The following is a 20226-nucleotide window of genomic DNA, read 5'->3' as shown; positions in this document are numbered from 1 at the left end:
GAAAGAGATGACTTATAAGAATCAGAAACAAAACAACTGATCTGTAAAACAAAATAAACGAAGTCAGATGAAACCCTAACAGAATGTCAATCGATACTGGAAAGATATCGGATGACAGTCTATCGCGAGACGTTTACAACTCAGGAGTCTGACTACGAAGGAGTCTATGGCATGGAACAAGAAATAACAGTTGTACTGTGGATTCTATGGGACTAGAAATGGTGTGATGACGATGAAAATTCTTCACTCGTCGTCCTCTCTTATGGTTCAATAGGTGCGAAATGCTAGGTACAAATACTAACGTATTTTCAAGATATTAATCCAAGTTCAATTAGTTTTATCTCAATTCATGATATAGGAAATCAAGGAATTATATATCTCTATAATTGAATATCATAGCATTATCATCAATGTCAAACCAAGTTACTATCGACAACGCCGAAGAAAACATTCTTTCTAAATAAATTTGAGATTATTTAATTGGGAAGTTCTCAAGAAGGAGCTGCAATAGAGTAAAAATTATTCTCTTTTCATTCACATCAATAGGAAGTGCCTCCTTAGCTTAGTGGTAGAGCGTTGCACTTGTAATGCAAAGGTCGCTAGTTCAATTCTGGCAGGTGGCATTTATTTTTATTTTCTAGCACTGAAATTTGAAAAAGTATTAATTGTAAGGGAAAGATATACACAACATAAACTGTAAGCTATTTTTTGAATGGCCATAAGTTTTAACTAAAAGTGCATCTTCGTAAGTTTAATTGCGTTTTGTGGAGGGTATAACAAGCTTGAATATTTGTCAGAGCACGAACAAGATCAGCTGCGCAATTAAATATTTTAGCCACATTGCATAACTGATCCAAAACAGCAGCGCCAAATCAAACAGCGAAATAGATTGATACAAAGTGCTACGAAATGATTTTAAAGCTGGTTTCTTATGTAGGAGCCATATTTGGTTTCATTTTCCTGACACTATCCATTGCGTCTGGGCTCTATTACATCAGTGAACTTGTTGAGGAACAAACTGGAACTTCCAAGAGAATTCTGACAAGAGCAATCTATACAATAATTGCAACTCTAACACTGCTATTAATCTTTGATTCTTTCCCGTTTAAACTTACCATTTTTTCGATTGCATCACACATCATATATCTGAGGAATCTAAAGACGTTCCCTTTCATATCACTTACAAGTCCAAATTTCATCCTGAGCACAGTGTGCGTTATATTAAATCACTATTTCTGGTTTAAACATTTCAATGATACAGAAATCCCACCACAATTTAGATTGAATCCAAATTACGTCCCCAAGAGACGCGCAAGTTTTTCTGAGGTCGCATCATTTTTTGGACTTTGTGTTTGGTTCATCCCATTTGCATTGTTCGTGTCGCTAAGTGCTGGAGACTACGCTTTGCCAACATCAACTACGGTTAACAGTAAGAAAAACGATGATATAGGCTCTGATGGACAGCCAAAATTACGTAAAAGAGCCGTTGGGCTAGTAAGGGTTGTCATAAACTCAATTCGCAGGTACATTTACACCATTGCCAGAGAAATGGGTTACGAAATAGATCCAAATCATAATACTCTACTCATATAAATAGGCAGAGACTGTATGTAACCATGTAGAGTAAGCGATACCTCACCTATTATGGAAAGACCGGTTCTAGAATATCGGTTACTAACAGGCAAACCCATTGCTGGCAATTGTAAAATACCTCGGTTGAGTTATATAACTTGCACTCAATCGAACCATTTGAGAACTGAGATGCCCCCACGGCATAAAGAAACCGTTTGACCCGCTTGCAGGCGGGCAGCTTGCTTTTTGCGAACTATGTGAGTATAGTTTTTCGCACATCAGCAACAACTTAATCTCACGGGCACCTCACACTTTCTATATTGACGGAAAATGTTTGTAAAAGTCTGATAATATAAATTTGAAATGAACGAGTACTTACTAGAGACAAAGAGGACCAAGTGTGCCGACTGCCTACATGATGCTTTTACAGGTGGAACACTCGCTAGCCTAACGCCTATTTTTTAACAGCACATTCAACTATCCAACAAGAAATAGCCGCGCAACCCACCACATACAGCATAGCACACTGCAGCTGAAGTCAAGTTGAGCAGAGTGCTCTTCTGTTTCGTGGCCCAGCGACAGCACAGTCATTTACAACCTTACGAATGGTTGCTGGATCAGCGCAGAAAAGAACGTATTCACCCTTGCATAAGAAAGAGCCGGCGCTGCAAATAAGATGTGCTCGGCGTGACACTCGCTTTTACTCGCCCAACCTATGGGGTGCAACATCCAGGAGTTCTAGGAACTCCTGGATGTTGCACCGCTAGACTCCTGTTTTCTAGCATCACACAAACCATGAAATGATACAACGACCAGAACGCGGCTATTCATCCTCAGAATGCGCATCTCGATCACCTACACAAAACCACACTAGTATCCTACCTCATCAGGCCCCACAGAAGACTCCTACAGCGAGTACTTGAAAGCGCCGCAATGCCACCTGAACAAAACGGCTTTGTGCTAACTAACTTCGTGGAGCCTGCCAAGCATTACGTTGGCCATTTCCACCTCTTGCCAAAAAAAAGATGAGCTTCACCATCAGCCAGGCTTTACCATGACCGTTCAAGAGTACAGCGCATTATTAATAAGAATCTCAGTTAGAGGATGCGAAGCCACAGCTAATTGCAAGTGCACCCTGTTGACAAGCAAGCATTGCTGCCCGTGCATTGTGCAGATGCTACTTCGCACTTGCACAACCAGGCATTTCGACTGGAGAGCACCGAACGAATCGAGGACTTCACTTCAACTACCGTCCTTCTACAGCAGCCATCTCTTTCGCCATCGTCATGCTGCTCTCTTCGTCAATCGTTACCACAACTGATTGCTTACGCATACGTGCAGATTTGCTTACGCAGAGACGAGGGAACAAGTCCCGCGCCGTCGTTGGCTATTTGTCGTCAGCTGTATAAATATAAAATAAGGTGCTACGAATTGAACTTTCAGGAGTTAACATTTAAGTTTTAGAATAGGTGGTTTCTGACAGGAAATTGAGAGGAGAACAGAAGAAAATACAAGTGAGTAGAGCAAGTTGAAAAATGTCTGCAGTTGCTGATTTTGGTTTAATTGGTTTGGCCGTTATGGGTCAAAACTTGATCTTGAACGTCGCTGATCATGGATTTACCGTTGTTGCGTACAACAGAACAACATCAAAAGTTGATGAGTTTTTGGCAAATGAAGCCAAGGGTAAATCAATTGTTGGTGCGCACTCTTTGGAAGAAATGGTGTCTAAATTGAAAACACCAAGAAAGGTTATGCTTTTGGTCAAAGCTGGTAAACCTGTTGATTATATTATCAACGATTTGGTTCCTTTGTTGGACAAGGGCGATATCATCATTGACGGTGGTAACTCACATTTCCCAGATTCCAATAGACGTTTCGATGAATTGTCCAAGAAGGGAATTCTATTCGTTGGTTCCGGTGTTTCTGGTGGTGAAGATGGTGCCCGTTTCGGTCCCTCTTTGATGCCAGGTGGTGCTGCTGAAGCTTGGCCAGCTATCAAACCAATTTTCCAAGCCATTTCTGCTAAGTCAGATGGTGAGCCATGTTGTGACTGGGTTGGTCCTGCTGGATCGGGTCATTACGTCAAGATGGTCCACAACGGTATTGAATATGGTGATATGCAAATGATTTGTGAAACCTATGACATCATGAAGCGTCTTGGTGGTCTCACCGATGCCGAAATCAGTGAGGTTTTTACCAAATGGAATACCGGTGTATTAGATTCATTCTTAATTGAAATCACAAGAGACATTTTGAAGAAAAACGACACTGATGGTACTCCATTAGTTGAAAAGATTCTAGATTCTGCTGGTCAAAAGGGTACCGGTAAATGGACAGCTATTAATGCATTGGATCTAGGTCAACCAGTCACTTTGATTGGTGAAGCTGTTTTTGCTCGTTGTTTATCTGCTTTGAAATCGGAAAGAACAAGAGCTTCCAAGATTCTTCCTGGTCCAAAGATTCCAAGCGGTGTTGTCAAGGACAAACAAAAATTTGTTGACGACTTAGAACAAGCTCTTTATGCCTCAAAGATTATTTCTTACGCTCAAGGTTTCATGTTGATTCGTGAAGCTGGTAAAGAATACGGCTGGAAATTGAACAACCCTGCTATTGCTTTGATGTGGAGAGGTGGTTGTATCATCAGATCAGCCTTCTTGGGTGAAATCACCAATGCTTACAGACAAAACCCGGACCTAGAAAATTTGTTATTCCACAAATTTTTCACTGAAGCTGTTACAAAAGCTCAATCTGGCTGGAGAAAAACTGTATCTATTGCTACCGAATATGGTATTCCAGCTCCAGCTCTTTCAACCGCTTTAGCATTTTACGACGGTTACAGATCTGAAAGATTACCAGCCAACTTGTTGCAAGCTCAAAGAGATTACTTTGGTGCTCACACTTTCAAAGTCTTGCCAGAATTCGCGAGTGCAACTTTACCAGAAGGTAAAGACATTCATATCAACTGGACCGGTCATGGTGGTAACATTTCCGCTTCTACCTATGATGCTTAGAATCGTTCAACTTTCACCTTGGATTTCTTTATTATGTAGTCTTATACTCTCGACTATATACTTCGAGTCATTGATTATTGTTTTCCATTTATATACCACAGCTTTTCTCTACATAGATTTTTCCTTTTTCAACTGCGCTTGTCGCATTTGAAATTCCCTCTGAAACGAAAGTGACACAAAATGAGAGAATTCAAAGCTACTATCGAACTTTACCGTGCAGGCACCAGTCTGATCTTTGGCTTATCGAATAGATCTAAAGAGGCTTGCTCATCATAGTTATCGATGTCAAATTGGAAAGAGTTCGTCCAATATTACGAAACCGTCGAACCGCCACCGGAATTACCACTACACTCATTTATGATGGAACAGCCTGCAAAACCACTTCAGGGAAAAAACTTGGTTGACAAGTTGAAAGATTGGTTTAATAGAGCTAATTATAACGCTGAAAATACTCATTCAAATTCAAGTCTCAATGGGAAGAGAGATGAGGTTCTTCCGAGAAATATAGATCAAAAGCATGATAATGAAAATGATTTACCGGGAAAACAGATATACCTCGTTGAGGAAGAACCTTTTGGCGCAGGCTTGAATGGAAGTCAAAATCTTGCTCAGGATAGCGCTAAAACTTTCATGACAGGAAACAATGTTGATGCTAATAACATTCCACAATTCCCAAGAGGGATTCATGATAATCGAAATGTGCCATCACAAAGTGCGACTGGGAATAATGCCCCAGATACCTTGGATATTGCAGAAACTTATAACAGTTTGATAAATAAACCAATCTCGCAAATTCTAATGGATCCTTCGTTTTTATCAAATTTATCCACTTCATTACACGCAAAGAGCGTAACTTTACGTACAGTAACGAAGAGGTTGAGCGCTGTGGCTAATAAAAAGAATGAAACATCTAAGCTGATGCAAAAGTTTTTAAAAGATTTATTCTTTTGGGGTCAAAATTCTGCGGTTGAGAATTCAGATTCAGTAGCTTTGGTAAATGAGATACAGCAATTATTCCAAATGGATCTTGCATTGGAACAAAAAATTTCAGAAAAACTGAAGCAGTTAACTGCAGAACTAGAATATATATGCCTAAGACAAGATGAATTATCAACGGGTAAAAAAAACCTTTTATATGCGTTGAAAAAGTATGACAATTCAAAGAATAAAAAGGGTGAAGACATAGAGGAGACAAACTTACTGCGAGAGAAAGTAATAGCTCAGGAAAAATCCTATGAAGCATACAAATCCCATTATCAGTACTCAATATCTGTCACTGCGCGACAGATTTTCAAAGATATAGGTATAGAATACTATGAACGGTCAAGTGATTTGAAGGATGCAACTGGGAACTACTTAAAGATTACTCTGCAAAAGCTAGAAATTAACAATAGTGAATTATTTGTTAAGGATTTTGAAAAGCTCAGGATCTTACGTGCAGAAAGAAACTGGTCTAAATTGAATCCAGAAGAGAAAAGCAACCCTCAAAGTTGGGTTGATCTTGTAAGTGGTAAATCTGATGGCAATGATACACTTATGAAAAAAATTCGTAAAGGTTTACCTCAAGCCTATACATCAACTCCAAAAAACATCTCCCCAAAGCTTGATTTTCAAACAGGTCTCGAAGAGAGTATATCAGATATAGCCACTGATAGATTCAATCCAATAACGAGCAACCAGTTCTTTCTGGAACGGTCATCAAATGAAGCAATTCCAGAAAAGGTAAAGGGAGATACCCTTAAGGAAGACAATAGTCATACTGAAAATCAAGCAAGGACAGATCACCAAAGAGTTTTCAGTGATTTCGAGAGTGAAGACAATACTGTAACGAGAAGTCTAAATCCAAAGGCCGTATTAAATGAAATGACAGCAAATCGACAAGCAACTCTAAGTCTCAGAAAAAATCACAATATTTCTGTTTTCCCAAAAGAGCCTGAAAGTATAGGCAAACAGCCGGATAAACCACCTCTAAAACAAAAACTTTCAACTAAGAATGGCAGTAATGAGCCAGGAAATGGTTTCATTTTACATTTCGGTGACATTTCTCAGCAATTCAATGATGCCGAAAAAAATCTACAGGAAAATAGATGGGCTGAATCACCTTTATAGATATGCTTAGCTTCTATGAGATGTCACGAGTTTTTTCTCTTTTCGTTTACAACTCGTCTAATTTACATTGATTACCGTATTATGCTTAATGATGAATTACGCTTCGTTATACTAAAATGAACAAGATAGATCTATGTACAATATTGTTATTAATTTCTTGTTCTATCATTAATTTTAGTATTGTCCATATGATGGGAACATTATGAACTGAATAATCTTTTGGATATCTCATAGCTGGATATCATAATTGCACAACTTGGTGCTATCTTCGCAATCCTCGCAAAGAGACCAGTATAGAGTGCACCAATTCCTTCGTTCTGTCGTATTAAATTCAAGGATTTAAACATATTTTTACCCAAATCATTAGAATTCCTAACAGGTAAAGTAGATTTTTCATTATTTGACATCACTGATATTTGCCATCTTGTCTTTCCAACATCAAATGGGTGTGTGAAAATAGCTGCTGTTGCACCGCTGATGCATCCACTTAAAAAACTATTAACAAAATGGTTCCAATTAGATTGATTTTCGATATATAATAAATCATCTCTAACTCCCCAAAAATGTTTCTTAATGAATTCATATGATCCCCAATAGATAGCACTGAAAGGAACATCTCTCCAAAGTGTTATTTCCAGACCTCTGAATAAAACTTTATATCCTCCCGAAGAGATTTCTTTCTTTGTCTCTTGCATCAAATCTTTGAATATGTGCCAGGATGCCGTTGACTTATCATACTTCGGAATACTTTGTAATCTAGTCTTTACAAGCTCAAAAGGTGCCACAGTGGATGCTGCAAATATCCTAGCAAAAGCACCGCAGAAAAGCGGATTAAGACTAGGACTAGTTTTGTTCAATGGTGATAAATCCCTGAGATATTCATACCCCGTGAAATAGACAACATTCGCCGGAATCGCCATTAGAAGCGTTACAGTTATTCCTCTCCATAGAGTCGATACTCCCTCCGTTTGAATTATTTTCCTAAATGCATCCATAGTTCCACTGTATCGTACTGAAGAGTTCCTACAATTTATATCCTTAAAACAGGAATCTTGCCAAAATACAGTCCCGTTAACATCTACTGGAGCACTAAGCTTACTCTTCGGTGAATCAACAACACATGAGCAATCAGGTATTATTTCTTGCTGCTGAAGTCGAATTCTAACCACATCCATCGGAGTTAAAATCATTGATGTAAGAAGAGAGCCCACCCCGGCACTTATCATTCTTTCCTTCAAGGAAAGATTGCTTGAAGAACCAGAGCTCATAATCCAAACTAAACTAGATTAACCAGAGCAAGCAGCGTGGTGACATCCTTTATCATAACACCTTGTATACTTGACGATCATTGCCCACTTTTCAACACATACCAGTATTCGACCGGATCACTCGGTACGCGATTAGCGCCAGGTGAAAAGACACACTGTACAAATAAAGAAAGTAACCGGAATACTTATTACCAAAATATAAAAGTAGAGTTCATTGAAAACTTTATATATAGTCTGTTATTGATGTGGCGTCCAGAGGGAAATCTTTATCGAATTGTCTTGCTTCCCTTTCTGATTCATATAACTTCCTTACCAACGTCTCAAATTTTTTGGCTTGCAGAAATAGCACTTCGTCATTCATTGCATAAGATATGGTGCTTGTTCGGTAGAATTCTGGATTCTCGAACTCATCTTCTTCCCAGTTCAACGAGTATTCCATGTCATAACATTCGGATTCCCAAAGGCCTTCCTCTATCTCATACACAGGAATATTTTCAATCCAGCTATTGACTTTTTCTTTGTGTGGCATATTTGTTGCTGTCCTCGGATTGAAAAAAGTAGGAAAACTTTGTCCTTCTAATACGTGATTTGAGTTATCGAGTTTATTGAAATTTAGTGCATTTCCATTTATTCCGGGAAGATTATGAATAGAATAATTCGAATAATGAGAAAAAAAAGGCACACTAACATTATAATTAGGGTATAGAGAATTCACCATTTGACCACTGGAATACGTCATTAAGGTGTATTGCTGTACCGCACTATCATTTGGATTACCTTGAGCATATCTTTTAACCCCCGCTGATGAAGCCTGTTGATTTTCTTTCATCTGGAGGAAATTATCTGGCGTATTGGCTGCAGAATGCGATTTTGGAGGGTTTACCATTGACTGCAATACAGGGGCCTCCTCCTTGCAAATTTCCAAGATAGGTGAACTTTCAAGCTTACGGTTCCTCTTGTGTCTCAAAAATTCCTTTTCTTTGCAATCGCTAGTGGCTAAAAAACTATTGGGACAACTCTCCACATTTCTCTTAGAACTCTGAGATAACGGTATTTTATTACCTGGAATTATTCTTCTATGAGGCATTCTTTCACGGACGCTATCGAGGCTCTTCCAGTGAGACTACTAGCGCATCCCATGATGGGACATTCATTTTTATATCATGTTCTGCTCTAAATTATTAAAAGTGTCAATGTACCACAAAAAGCGTGACGCGCATTAGAAAGAAAAATGAAAAAAAGCTAAGAAAACATTAAGAAACGGAACAAAAACAAAAGCCTATTTAAGCCGCCTATGTTTCAATTTGCCTGTAGCCGTTGCAATTCTTTTTCCAAAGTTTTTATTTTTATCATTTTCTATGTATTCAGTAGGAAAAAACTCCGTTAAAGTCATCTGCCTTTGTTGGGACTTTCGCTTATTGATGTCTCTAATAAGTGGGATGAGGACTTCATCAGTCTTTTCTTTAGGCCAACCGACTCGCCTATTCATGAACGTCCGTAGCATGTCAAGATCAGGTGTGCCCCAAACAAATGATGTTTCGTCGCTATCAACCTCTGGATTTAAATAAGAGTCACGAACAAGCTCACTCGGAAAATCAGACGAGAGTACTACTTCGTTCTTGACAAGTTTCCTTCTTAGTTCTTTCTGAAATTTTTTCTCATTTTCCTGCTTTTTTTTGTCGAATTGACCTTCATTATACCAATCTCTAAATTTCTCTAAACCACCAAATTCACCAAGTACCTCCATACTGGAGACAGGTCCTAAACTTTTTATGCCTGTCGTGTAGTCGCTGCCCAATAATTGTGCCAGCTCTATCATATTATCACGGTCCAATCCTAACCGTTTGGAGATACTATCCATATCGTAAAACTCAACGTAGTTTCTCTCATGGAACATGTTTTTATATATTTTTGTTCCCCCAAACAGGAAGACATCACTATCATCCGTTATAACACCGTCAACAAGCTTAAGGTGTAAAAGCTTAGCGCATTGTGCTTCCGCTTCCATTGGGGCTGTTACATAAGGAATACCGAAACGGGAAAGTAAATCCTGAACTTCAATAATCATATCAGTAGTCACTTCATCTGAGTCTCTCTTCTCTTTTACTTGTTTTTCGAATAGTTCATCTTCCATGAAAGCATTATCTACAATTTTATTATTCAAGTTGTTCTTGAAAGAATTGAATTCATGCTCCTCTTTTCTCATATTCTCCGCAATACTTTCTTCCTCCTCTTCAGAAAAATCATAATCAAATGCCATGGGTTCTGTCCTCAAATCTCTAGATTTCTCAAATCCCTCAGAAATATTTGATTCACTGTCTTCTGGAGTTTCCTTTTCCTTAGGTGTTACGCTCACTTCTTGAGCACCATCAAAATGCACCCTTTCGACATCTGATAAATCAATTCTACCATCTTCTTTTCCCTTATTGTTTTGCAAAAGCTCTTGTGCTTGTATTCCCGTTACCAATTTGAAATTATTAGGCTCCTCGTCATTCAAAACTTCTTTGTCGCTGACAAAATTTGATACAGCATAAGGATTTTCTTGCTTGGAAGACGTTGATTGGAACCACGCAGGTACCTCTTGAATGGGCTCTTTCTTTTCTGGCTTTGAATTGTCTTTTTTATCCGAATCTTCAAAAAGAAATGAACTGCTTTGACCGAAATGAAACTCTGGAATTTTGCTAACCATATGATTAAGATTTTGTTCACTTTCGGTTAATGCACAGGTCGGATCGCTGAAGCTTGTTGTCTCACGTTTTTCGATATTGTTTGATGATTTAGACGTATTCGGCGAATGATGTTGCAATTTTTCCAAATCAACGTTAGAAGTAGGCATCATGTTAGGACTAGGGTCAACTATGTCCAGCACGTGCGTATTGGGCGTCATTGGTATTTTTTCTTGCTGTGATTCACGTCTGGATTTTTGGATCGCTTCCATCATTTCAATCTCATGTAAGTGTCTTTCAAAAACTTGCTCATCATCATCATCATCATCATCATCATCATCATCATCATCATCATCATCATCATCATGGTTAATGTAGTCCTCGACAATACGTGGCATCGCTTTAGTAATAGACCTTTTCGCAGGAGACGTATTGTCATATCTCTTATCCAAAAATGACTGACTGCCGGTGGAATGCGATTGCATTTCTAACTGCGGTAATCTTGCAGCCCTTATTGAAAAATCTTCCACACCCTTTGTATTTCGAGGCCGTGTATCGATATCTTCCCATTCTGAACTGTTATCATCATCATCGTCATCATCATCGCTAGTCTTCGGCTTGAGACTTCGTTCGTCAGAATTAGTACTTTTGGTATTAATTTTTTTAGAATTCATATTCTCATCTAACAAAATTGCCTTTGTATTTTCTGATCCGTCCATATCACCCAAACCTAAGATCCAACCGTTATCCGTTTTTGTCAACTTGTATTGCCTGTGAAGTTGGCCGGAAATCCTATTTACAACTTCCTCATCCAATTTAGATGCACCACCATCGTGTGTGCCGGTAACTCCCATCAGCTTTTGAGTAAAAAAGTTTCTTCTTTTCACCATGTCAATTTGAAATTTTGAAAAATCCATACTATCTGGAAAGATGTTCTCTAGTTGTTCCTTTGAGTACCCCATCCTCAATCTGGATCTTAAACGTAGTGTTGAGAGAATCATATACTGCGTAGACTTCGGCAGTTCTTCGAACTCCGCGGACGCTGGGTTGATGGTTTCCAAATCAATGTTATCGAATTCGTCATCAGCAATCGAGTTTTTGAATTCGTTGAAGACTTTGTCCGAAAGAATTCTTTGATCATTCTCGTCATATTTGAAACCAGGTATTACTGGCAGATCCCACTCGTCCTGCGGTTTGAATATCTGATAATCATCATTACGCCCTGGCAACTTTTCAGCCGGTATTTCACTTGCTTGGGGTCGTGCTTGCTCGTTCTCTTGCTGCTTTTGCAATTGGATTGCTAGCAACTTCCTGGCAGTATTCGCGGCACTATCCCGTTTTCCCTGTCTTCTTTCCTTTCTTTGCTGTATGGTCTGCCTCTTCAAGAGCGGCACACCACCATCGAAGACAAACACTGGCTTGATACCAAAAAACAGCAGTTTGCAAATTCTTCTAAAGAACCCCACGATATGCGAGTTTTTTAGCGCATTACCCTCTTGATCTCTAACAGCTTTTAGGAACTGGTATATCCAAATCGAAGCGTCCACGGCCATTCGCTTGTCCTGTAACGACTCAAGTCTCACCGGTCTCGCCGTGGGACCAACGATGTCCCAAAAAGAATGAACACCCATGTTATATCAAGTACCTGAGATGCTTACGGTTTTGGGATGCTACTTCCCTTTCGCCATCTGAAAACCTTCTCATCTGTTCTTGAAAGCTTATGTTACAGATATGCCCTTTTTTCATTTTGCCGCCCTACAAAAATAGCAAAAAACAAAATTTGTTCTAACTGAGGTTCGAACTCAGGACCTTTGCCGTGTGAAGGCAACGTGATAGCCACTACACTATTAGAACGTGTTTTTCGTTCTGAAGTAAGAAAGAACGTCAGAACATATACATGAAGAAAAAGCTAGACATAGCCGCATACTAACCTTGACACGCAGCCACAGCAGTTCGTGGTACTCTTAGCAGCTTTGAGTGTGTTTAATCCAAGCACAGGGACCCTAGCCGGCTCCTGGCGCTCATACAGAGTTGCCACAAGGTTTTTATTCTGGCACAAATTCTATGTTGTCTTCACAGGAGTCAGGCGGCTTCTAATCAGTCTGCCCTTGAGAGATCAGCATATCATGTCGGTTGAGTTTGGGACTAGCGAGTCATCACCTTTTGGTGTCACTGCGCACTAGTCTGTTATGTTTTATTTTTTAACTGTGAGGGTGTACGAATGTTACGGAATGTAAGCAGAAAATAGCGGTGCGGCCAACAAATAAGAGAATTGCAGCCTGCCTTTGTGACGTGCCTGTGCAGAGCACCAGTCAGCTCACTGAAAACTGCTCAGAAGAACGCAACAGTGTGCCGAGATATCAGATGAATTAACGTGAACTTGGGGCGGTTGTGGCGCCCTGACGTTTCTACAAACATTCAACCTATACTCAAAAAAATTGCACAATTAGCCTGGTAATTACTAAGAGTAGTACCAGAGCGCCTTGCAAATACCTGTGCCAGCGTATTCCCCGGACACATCGATTGGCCTGTCACTGTTGAATTTAAGTTGTTTTGTCGTTTTGTCGTTTTGTCGCTATTCTCCCTGACACTCCCTGGCGCGCCTTGCTGGCGGCGACAATAAAAAATACTCATAGTGTAAATGGGAAAAATACTCGTAAAAAAGACTGCAAAAATAGTGGAATCCAGCTCTTGAGTCGCACAGTCACAGTAGCCTTTAAAACAGAAAGATCTTTTCTTGCCAGTGACCTGGTCCTTTATGCCGTCAAGATAGAATAAGTCTGCCGGTGTGTTGACGGGGGTTGGCCACATTTTTGACACCTCCTTCTCCTGGCTCAGCTTGGGCGACAGCAGCAAAATCAATTAAATTAATTAGCTCAAGATTGGTTATCATTCCTGTGTGTCGCTTGTTTGCGATTTTTCAATCTGTGTCTAAATGTGTACATTTCTTTTCCTTGTCGCTGCTGCCGTGTGCCGTCAGCTAACTTTTCACATTTTTCCAACGCCATGTTCTGAGAGCTCGTCGTTTGGTAGGAAATGTACACCTGAAGCAGAAACGCAGGAGTTCACTTCTAGATTGTTACTGAATGTCTACATACATATATATATATATGGGTTGAGCTTGACGATATATTTTTGTTTTGGTGAGCTTTGATATTTTCTCAGTTTTTTTTAGTTTTTCGAGAAAGCTAACGAATATAAGCTGCGGCTGTAACCATATTGGCAAGAAACTGTCATAAATTTTTCATTTTATTTAAGCAAGTGAGAAAGGTAATAAACATTGATGGAAACTAGAGAATCCGAAGTGGACGCCGTCGATAAGGTGCTGTTTGTGCAGACCGGCAGCGATGAGAGTTGTGCCACGTCGAACCACGATGCTAGGTCATTGAAGGAAAAAAATGGTGCGGATGGTGGTAACGTGTATGACCAGGAGGTCAATGCGACGACAACGGACGATGATGGTGTGCCATCAGCATCGCATCCAATGGAGGTCAAGATTTTGAGGAAAATGGATATTTTTTTGATTCCGCTGATGGCAATGCTATACTTTTTGTCGAATTTGGATAAGTCAAATATTGGTAATGCAGCGGTCGCCGGTATGAGCGCGGATTTGAATCTCGTGGGAACCCAATATAATGTTGCAGTAACGGTTTTTTTCGGTACCTACGTCCTTTCAGATCCAATAGGTGCTAATTTGCTGAAAATCATTGGGCCACCAAAGTTGATGAGTTTTTGTCTATTGGCGTTTGGTTTGATCTCTTTGTGTACCGCTTGGATTAAAAATTATGCACACTTGCTAGTGGTAAGGTTATTACTAGGTGTGTTTGAAGGTATGATCTATCCTTCGATTAATATGTATTTATCCATTTGCTATAGAAGAGATCAGTATGCGAAGAGATTTGCATACGTTTTTGCTGCCGCATGTCTCTCATCGTCATTTGGTGGTTTAATCTCCTACGCTTGCGCTAAGATTAGTGGCTCCATGGCAGCTTGGCAATATATTTATATTATCGAAGGTGCTATTTCAATTGGATTTGTACCCTTCTATATCTTCGGGTTAAGCAAAAATTTGGAAGATTCCTGGTTTTTCAATGAGGAAGAAAAGGAATATGTTGTTCAAAGATTCAAGACAATGGATACCGCAGATCCAAATGATAAGTTCGAATGGCATCAAGCATGGTTGGCTTTGAAAGATATCAAGACATGGGCGAGTGCTCTAGCTTTATTTGGTATTGATTTAACCACGTTTGGTTTAACTGTTTTTCTGCCTTTAATCATTAATACTATGGGATTTTCAACTGTCAAGGTCCAATTGATGACAGTTCCCGTGTACTTTTTGACAGCATTTGTTTTTTTCGTTTGTGCTAAATTATCTGACCATTTAAGACTAAGAAGTCCATTTATTATAGGTGCTTGTGTTACAACAAGTGTTGGTATAGCAATTGTACTGGCCTCTCAATCTCACGGTGTGAGATACTTCGGAGTTTACATTTTATGTATGGGAATTTACGTCAATGCAGCAACAAATTGTTTATGGCTAAGTGGTAACATAGGAAACTACTTCAAGAGGGCAACAGCTGTCGGTTGTAATTTATTCTTTGGATCCTCATCTGGTTTGGTCTCTGGTCAGATTTTTTTGAATTCCGAAAGGCCACGTTACATCAAAGGTTTATCAATCTGTCTGGCTTTCCAGGGTTTGTCAATCGTGATGACGATCGTCCAATTTTTCTTATATAGAAGAGAAAACAAGAAAAAGGAAAAAATCATTGATCGCTGTCGCGAATTGAATGAACGTATTCCATTTGACCCTAAATTGGGTGATATGAATCCTCAATTCAGATACATGTATTAGCTTTTGTTTAAAAAATTTTATAGATCAATTACTGAATTTCAAAACTTCGAATTACATTTTAGATGCTTACTCGGTCAATTGCCGTATAATTTATACTAGTAGTAGAAGTCAGATTTGTCATCCTGACATTCATAAATATTGATATGAGAGTCTTGAGAATTAGTTGCAGCAAGCATCATCCTATGAGGATGAAATGCCATGGAGGATAAGAATCCGGCAGATCCTGTTGATCTTATTCCTGTGGCAGCTAATGTACCAGCAACGCCTCCACTATTATTATGATTTTTGAAACTGGACAGTATATCGCCAGAAGTTGTCCAAATTTTTATCTGTTTTGTACCTGTGGCGATAATTGGTGCATGCTCGTGTACTTGCATGGTAGTCATGGTGGTCATTCGTTTTTGTCCACCATTTTGCTGAAAGTTTTCATCCTTGAAAGACTCTACTGGTTCTTGAGATCTAATATCCCATAACTCAACAATGCCGTTGGTAGCTCCACTTACCAGTTCACGGTACCCACCTCTCTGCATGTGTACATTATTGATCCAAGTACGTTGCCTGCCGCTGCCAGACCTCCATAAACGAACCATAGAGTCGCGGGGATCCATACGACGATCATAAACTCTCAAAGAACCATCTGCGAAACCTGCCACAAAAATATTACCTGCCAATTGATCAGATGTTATGGAAGTCACTAGAGATGAGGTTTTCGCAGGAATATCAACCTCAACTGTTTCCGTTCTTGCATCCCAAACACGGATTATTTTGACATCACCAGTTACTAAAAATGAACCACGAATTTGCTGCCATTCTGTCAATAAACCACTAGATCTTGGTGTCAACAACATATCTGTCAATCCTCTCCAAGACGAAATCATTTCAAGTTCGTTCAGACAATGAATGTTTTTGTAAATTTTTATAATACCTTCTGATGATCCAGTCATCAAAAGGATGGCATCATCTTCATTTAGGAATTTTAGATCTGTCACTTTAGTACCAAAAGGATTTCCATTAGAAAATCTGGATAATGTACTATTTTGTGCCCAGTCGAAGACAGTAATATCGTCTCGTTCATCTGCAGAAACAATATAGTTCTCGAATTGAGCAAACTTAATCACTTTTGGGTGGGTTTTGTTATCCAAGGTTACCATTCGGTTTGACCAATCCCCGTATAATGCCAACTTTTTTTGAGATTGAGTTTCCTGTATAACACTTTCATTTCTGTTCCTTCGCCAGATTCTTGCGCTGTATTCAACACTGCCGAACTCGTCTGACTCTTGCTTTCGCATTTGAGGTTCCTGAAAGTACTCCCTAGAATAATCCTGGAAGGTACTGTCCAAAGGCAGTTTCAAAACTTTTGGTTTCTGCGATGGACCTGCGGTTTTTGCATGTGGAGCTGAACCATGTGGGATGCTCAGTAAGGACATCCCTGATGATCTAGTTTTGCGTCCATTGGCACCGTGCGATACTTTATCATCGCTGTCATTTCCAGAGCTTGAAAGTCCTAAATTTTGGAAAAAACGCACTAAAGAACTACGGTTTCCTGTTGAATCCTTTTTACCGTTTGGCCCTTGAGCTCGACTACTGCGAGGTGTAAGAGAATTCTCAGCAAAAGATTGAGCAGGCTTCATTATTAGTTGTACCTGTGAGATGTTGAAGCCATGCTTACCATTTTGATTGGAGGTATTACTTCTCTTAATTAAAAATTTCTCGATTTTTCCGAACGCTTCGCTTAATTGTTTATGAGTACTCAGTTCCAGTAAAATGTAATCAACTGCTTGGCCGGCCAATAGCTTATTTTCAGGGAAAGGATCTTCAGAAAAAATCAACAAGGCTTCCCAAACGGTGGCGAATATAGAGCCATGACTCACAGAGTGTTTATCCGTATATGTCTGCGCCTCGCTATCTGAACCTTCCATTTGAATTATTTCCTCTGTTAGGTCGTTGAAAGACACAACAATAAAGAAGTTGACATATCGATAAACAAACTGTGATAGAAGTATAATGACCTCTTTTCTCACCAATGGAGAGCCATCATTAATCAGACCAAGGGCTGCAACAAGGTTTGTCATTTCTTGTCTCTTGAGTTTCCTTGAATCAATCGTGTGCACCTGCATTTGCATGACTTGACAGTGTTGAAGCTGTTGCTCAATCTTTAGTTGCTGCTGCTCGAGCTGTGGCAACTGTTGCTGGTGAGAGGCATTCTGAAGCTGTTGAAGTTGGACATGAAGTTGTTGATACTGTTGCTCATAATCTTGTTGTAGTCTAATGATTTGGTCGGCATCATCCAAATCGGATATTAAGTACTTCAAAGCTAATAAAACAGCTGTCCTTACTTCAGGAACGGGATCTTTTAATGATCGGATCAAATTGTCCACAATACCCCCATTGACACAAATGAAACGGTTAAGAGGGTTTTGGTCACATAACTGACCTATTAAAATAATACACCACTGCCTTAATAGAGGAATTTCTGAGTGGTCTATGTAGAAGCATAGCTTATTTACCAGCTCCAGACTAAAACAATATTTTTGACCTAAGGGAAAATCTCGTACGAAGGATGACAATACAAAGACAGCCATTGCTTTCTGCTCATCGGTTGTGTCATTGGAGTGATAAAAAGGAGCCGAATGTGCACCAGAGTTCCCGTTAGTCAAGCCTTGCTGATACAACTGGTTTCTATACGAGCTTGCATTGCCAGATGCCGTTATGGTCAAAGGAGAATTAGGATTAACAGATAGGCCATTGCTTGCCAAGCTCGTTCCAAAGTCAGGTACCAGGACGGATACGAAATACATATAGCCTTTCTCTTTTATCAGTTCAGCTTGTGTATTTTTATAATCTATTGACATAATTCTGGCCCAAATGAATACCAAAATGGGTTTGAGCTCGGGGGCCGGACTTTGTAAAAGCTTAAGCACGTATGGAAAAATACCGATAGACAAGGATAGATAAACGGCCCATGGTCCCAAATCAAGAAACCTTGATAGCAAAACCAGAGCGCGAATACGATGAACCTGCGAAAGAAGGACTTGCAACACAATTGGTAGTTGTTCCGGTGGATGCCTTGCATTTGATGCGTACTTCAACCAAAGCTCAAAGGCGGTCAAATTTTGTTCGAAAAATCCAGTAAATTGCTGTTGATGATGCTGAAGAGGCTGCTCATTCTGAGAGATGCTAGTCATCGACTTACGTGAGTTTGCTTGTGCTGCTGGGTGATTCGCCAACGACATAGTGCTCAAATTTGCAACAGCAAACCTTGACTGCGCATTGACGCTTCCAGAGTTGTTCTCAGTTTGCTGCTGAGATCGCTCGCTTTGCGGCCGTTCTTGTTGCTGAGCTATCAAGACACCTTCCAGCTCTGATGTTTGAGGCACCTCTGTAAGATCGTTCACTAATTTACTTAAAACCTCGTCTAGGGCAAGATCCCATGACTTCCACATGGGATGGTTGCAGATTGTATCCGGTAGTTCAGGATCCGAAACGGGATGACAATTATACCAAGGCATTATCCTTTTGGCTAGAAGAAAATTTCGGAATAGTGCAGCTACCATCAAATCATGTCTAAAAAGCTTCTTGAAGAGAGGTCTTGGAAGAGAAGTCCATGCAATTGTATCTGTAATGGCAGTGAATATCCAGTTGAGCTCTCCTAATGGAGTCCTTCTGTCTGAAAGGACACCGGGTATATTGACATTTGGAATATTTGATTTAAATGATTTTTTTGAATCGTTCGTGTCATCAGCATTCGGGTTTTCAAAAAAGATCTTGTACTTGGAGTCCTTCAATGTTGATTGCATCAAAAAAACCCTCACGCTTATCTCGATTGGACAGGTTAAGCAGCATGAAAATAAATCCGCTGGAAGCTCAGGACTCATCAACAGAAGCTCATCAGATTGACAAGAGGCTAACTGAAAGCACTCCGTATATGCACCGGCGGGACAAACTGCCGCAGGGTTATGAACACCATCTTGCTCGTCCTTTATTCGCTTTTCAACAAATTTCTGAAAATTAGTTACGATGTTTCCGGCACTATTACAGTCATAAACATAAATGCAGGGAGCGCCTAGCCAGGTCTGGAGATCGTATAATGAAACAGGAATGTATTGCGTATATCCCCTATTGAAGACCCATATCTCCCCAGACTGAGTCGGCTGAGGAACACCATGGCCGTTGTAGTGAAAAAGTATCCGATCGTCTTTGGATGTTCTTCTCAATGAGTTGCAGAACCTCTTTACATCTTCCACACAGGGATCTAAACTTTGCTTATAACGAGTCCTCAGGGACAAAGTTTCGTATTGTGCTTGCAAGTTCTTACCAATTTGTTCAATGGCCTTCTTAGAGTCCTGGAAATTCAGAGGATCCACCCATGTCTCTACTCTGGCGCATGGATGTGTCTTTATGACGTCAGGTGGATCAACACCAAGGTTTAAGCAAAGCAATAAAGCGGCGCTCACAGTCTTTTGTCTGTCCTTCACAATCTTCCAGTCATAAATAGGTTGATAGTAGTGATTCTCATCATTTTCCTTAACTTCTTCTGGTGTTGGATTCCCATTAGTCCTGTGCCGTTTATCATCGAAGTAAAATATAAAATCATTTGCCATTGCTTGTAGCAGCTGCTCACTACTATATTGATCTTCGAAACCATGTCTCGTCTCAACATTCAATGGCTTCAGAGGCTGTGGTCCGTACACGACGGCCATTTTATCAGCACTAATTAATTGTTCCCCGTTAAAAAGTTCGAAGTCCAC

General features: G+C 39.9%; 8 protein-coding genes and 2 non-coding genes across 10 annotated transcripts; 5 read left to right on the top strand and 5 right to left on the bottom strand.

Moving 5' to 3' along the window:
* The first annotated feature begins 551 nt into the window (after nt 1-551).
* On the top strand, nt 552-623 carry HG535_0Etrna6T. The gene has a single exon. It is a non-coding gene; the product is annotated as a tRNA-Thr (tRNA).
* Nucleotides 624-909: 286 nt separating this feature from the next.
* On the top strand, nt 910-1593 carry SVP26 (Svp26p; the record flags this gene model as incomplete). Its single annotated transcript, XM_037288824.1, has 1 exon — nt 910-1593. One exon carries the CDS (start codon nt 910-912, stop codon nt 1591-1593), a length of 684 nt encoding a protein of 227 aa, XP_037144719.1.
* A 1514-nt stretch (nt 1594-3107) lies between these two features.
* Nucleotides 3108-4583, top strand: HG535_0E00750 (NADP(+)-dependent, decarboxylating phosphogluconate dehydrogenase; the record flags this gene model as incomplete). The annotated part of the gene is made up of 1 exon (XM_037288823.1): nt 3108-4583. The coding sequence occupies one exon, from the start codon at nt 3108-3110 to the stop codon at nt 4581-4583; it is 1476 nt and encodes a 491-aa protein (XP_037144718.1).
* Nucleotides 4584-4865: 282 nt separating this feature from the next.
* SSP1 (Ssp1p) lies at nt 4866-6692 on the top strand (the record flags this gene model as incomplete). Its single annotated transcript, XM_037288822.1, has 1 exon — nt 4866-6692. The coding sequence occupies one exon, from the start codon at nt 4866-4868 to the stop codon at nt 6690-6692; it is 1827 nt and encodes a 608-aa protein (XP_037144717.1).
* A 200-nt stretch (nt 6693-6892) lies between these two features.
* MTM1 (Mtm1p) lies at nt 6893-7960 on the bottom strand (the record flags this gene model as incomplete). Its single annotated transcript, XM_037288821.1, has 1 exon — nt 6893-7960. One exon carries the CDS (start codon nt 7958-7960, stop codon nt 6893-6895), a length of 1068 nt encoding a protein of 355 aa, XP_037144716.1.
* A 223-nt stretch (nt 7961-8183) lies between these two features.
* Nucleotides 8184-9047, bottom strand: PFS1 (Pfs1p; the record flags this gene model as incomplete). Its single annotated transcript, XM_037288820.1, has 1 exon — nt 8184-9047. The coding sequence occupies one exon, from the start codon at nt 9045-9047 to the stop codon at nt 8184-8186; it is 864 nt and encodes a 287-aa protein (XP_037144715.1).
* A 192-nt stretch (nt 9048-9239) lies between these two features.
* On the bottom strand, nt 9240-12257 carry RAD2 (ssDNA endodeoxyribonuclease RAD2; the record flags this gene model as incomplete). Its single annotated transcript, XM_037288819.1, has 1 exon — nt 9240-12257. One exon carries the CDS (start codon nt 12255-12257, stop codon nt 9240-9242), a length of 3018 nt encoding a protein of 1005 aa, XP_037144714.1.
* Nucleotides 12258-12407: 150 nt separating this feature from the next.
* On the bottom strand, nt 12408-12480 carry HG535_0Etrna10V. The gene has a single exon. It is a non-coding gene; the product is annotated as a tRNA-Val (tRNA).
* Nucleotides 12481-13909: 1429 nt separating this feature from the next.
* On the top strand, nt 13910-15478 carry TNA1 (Tna1p; the record flags this gene model as incomplete). The annotated part of the gene is made up of 1 exon (XM_037288818.1): nt 13910-15478. The coding sequence occupies one exon, from the start codon at nt 13910-13912 to the stop codon at nt 15476-15478; it is 1569 nt and encodes a 522-aa protein (XP_037144713.1).
* A 95-nt stretch (nt 15479-15573) lies between these two features.
* KOG1 (ubiquitin-binding TORC1 subunit KOG1) lies at nt 15574-20178 on the bottom strand (the record flags this gene model as incomplete). The annotated part of the gene is made up of 1 exon (XM_037288817.1): nt 15574-20178. The coding sequence occupies one exon, from the start codon at nt 20176-20178 to the stop codon at nt 15574-15576; it is 4605 nt and encodes a 1534-aa protein (XP_037144712.1).
* Nucleotides 20179-20226: the final 48 nt, after the last annotated feature.

This window comes from Zygotorulaspora mrakii, chromosome 5 (assembly GCF_013402915.1).
Source record: "Zygotorulaspora mrakii chromosome 5, complete sequence".
In the NCBI taxonomy this organism is placed as follows: Eukaryota; Fungi; Ascomycota; class Saccharomycetes; order Saccharomycetales; family Saccharomycetaceae; genus Zygotorulaspora; species Zygotorulaspora mrakii.
Note: the sequence above shows the minus strand (reverse complement) of the source record. Positions and strands in the feature narration are given on the sequence as shown.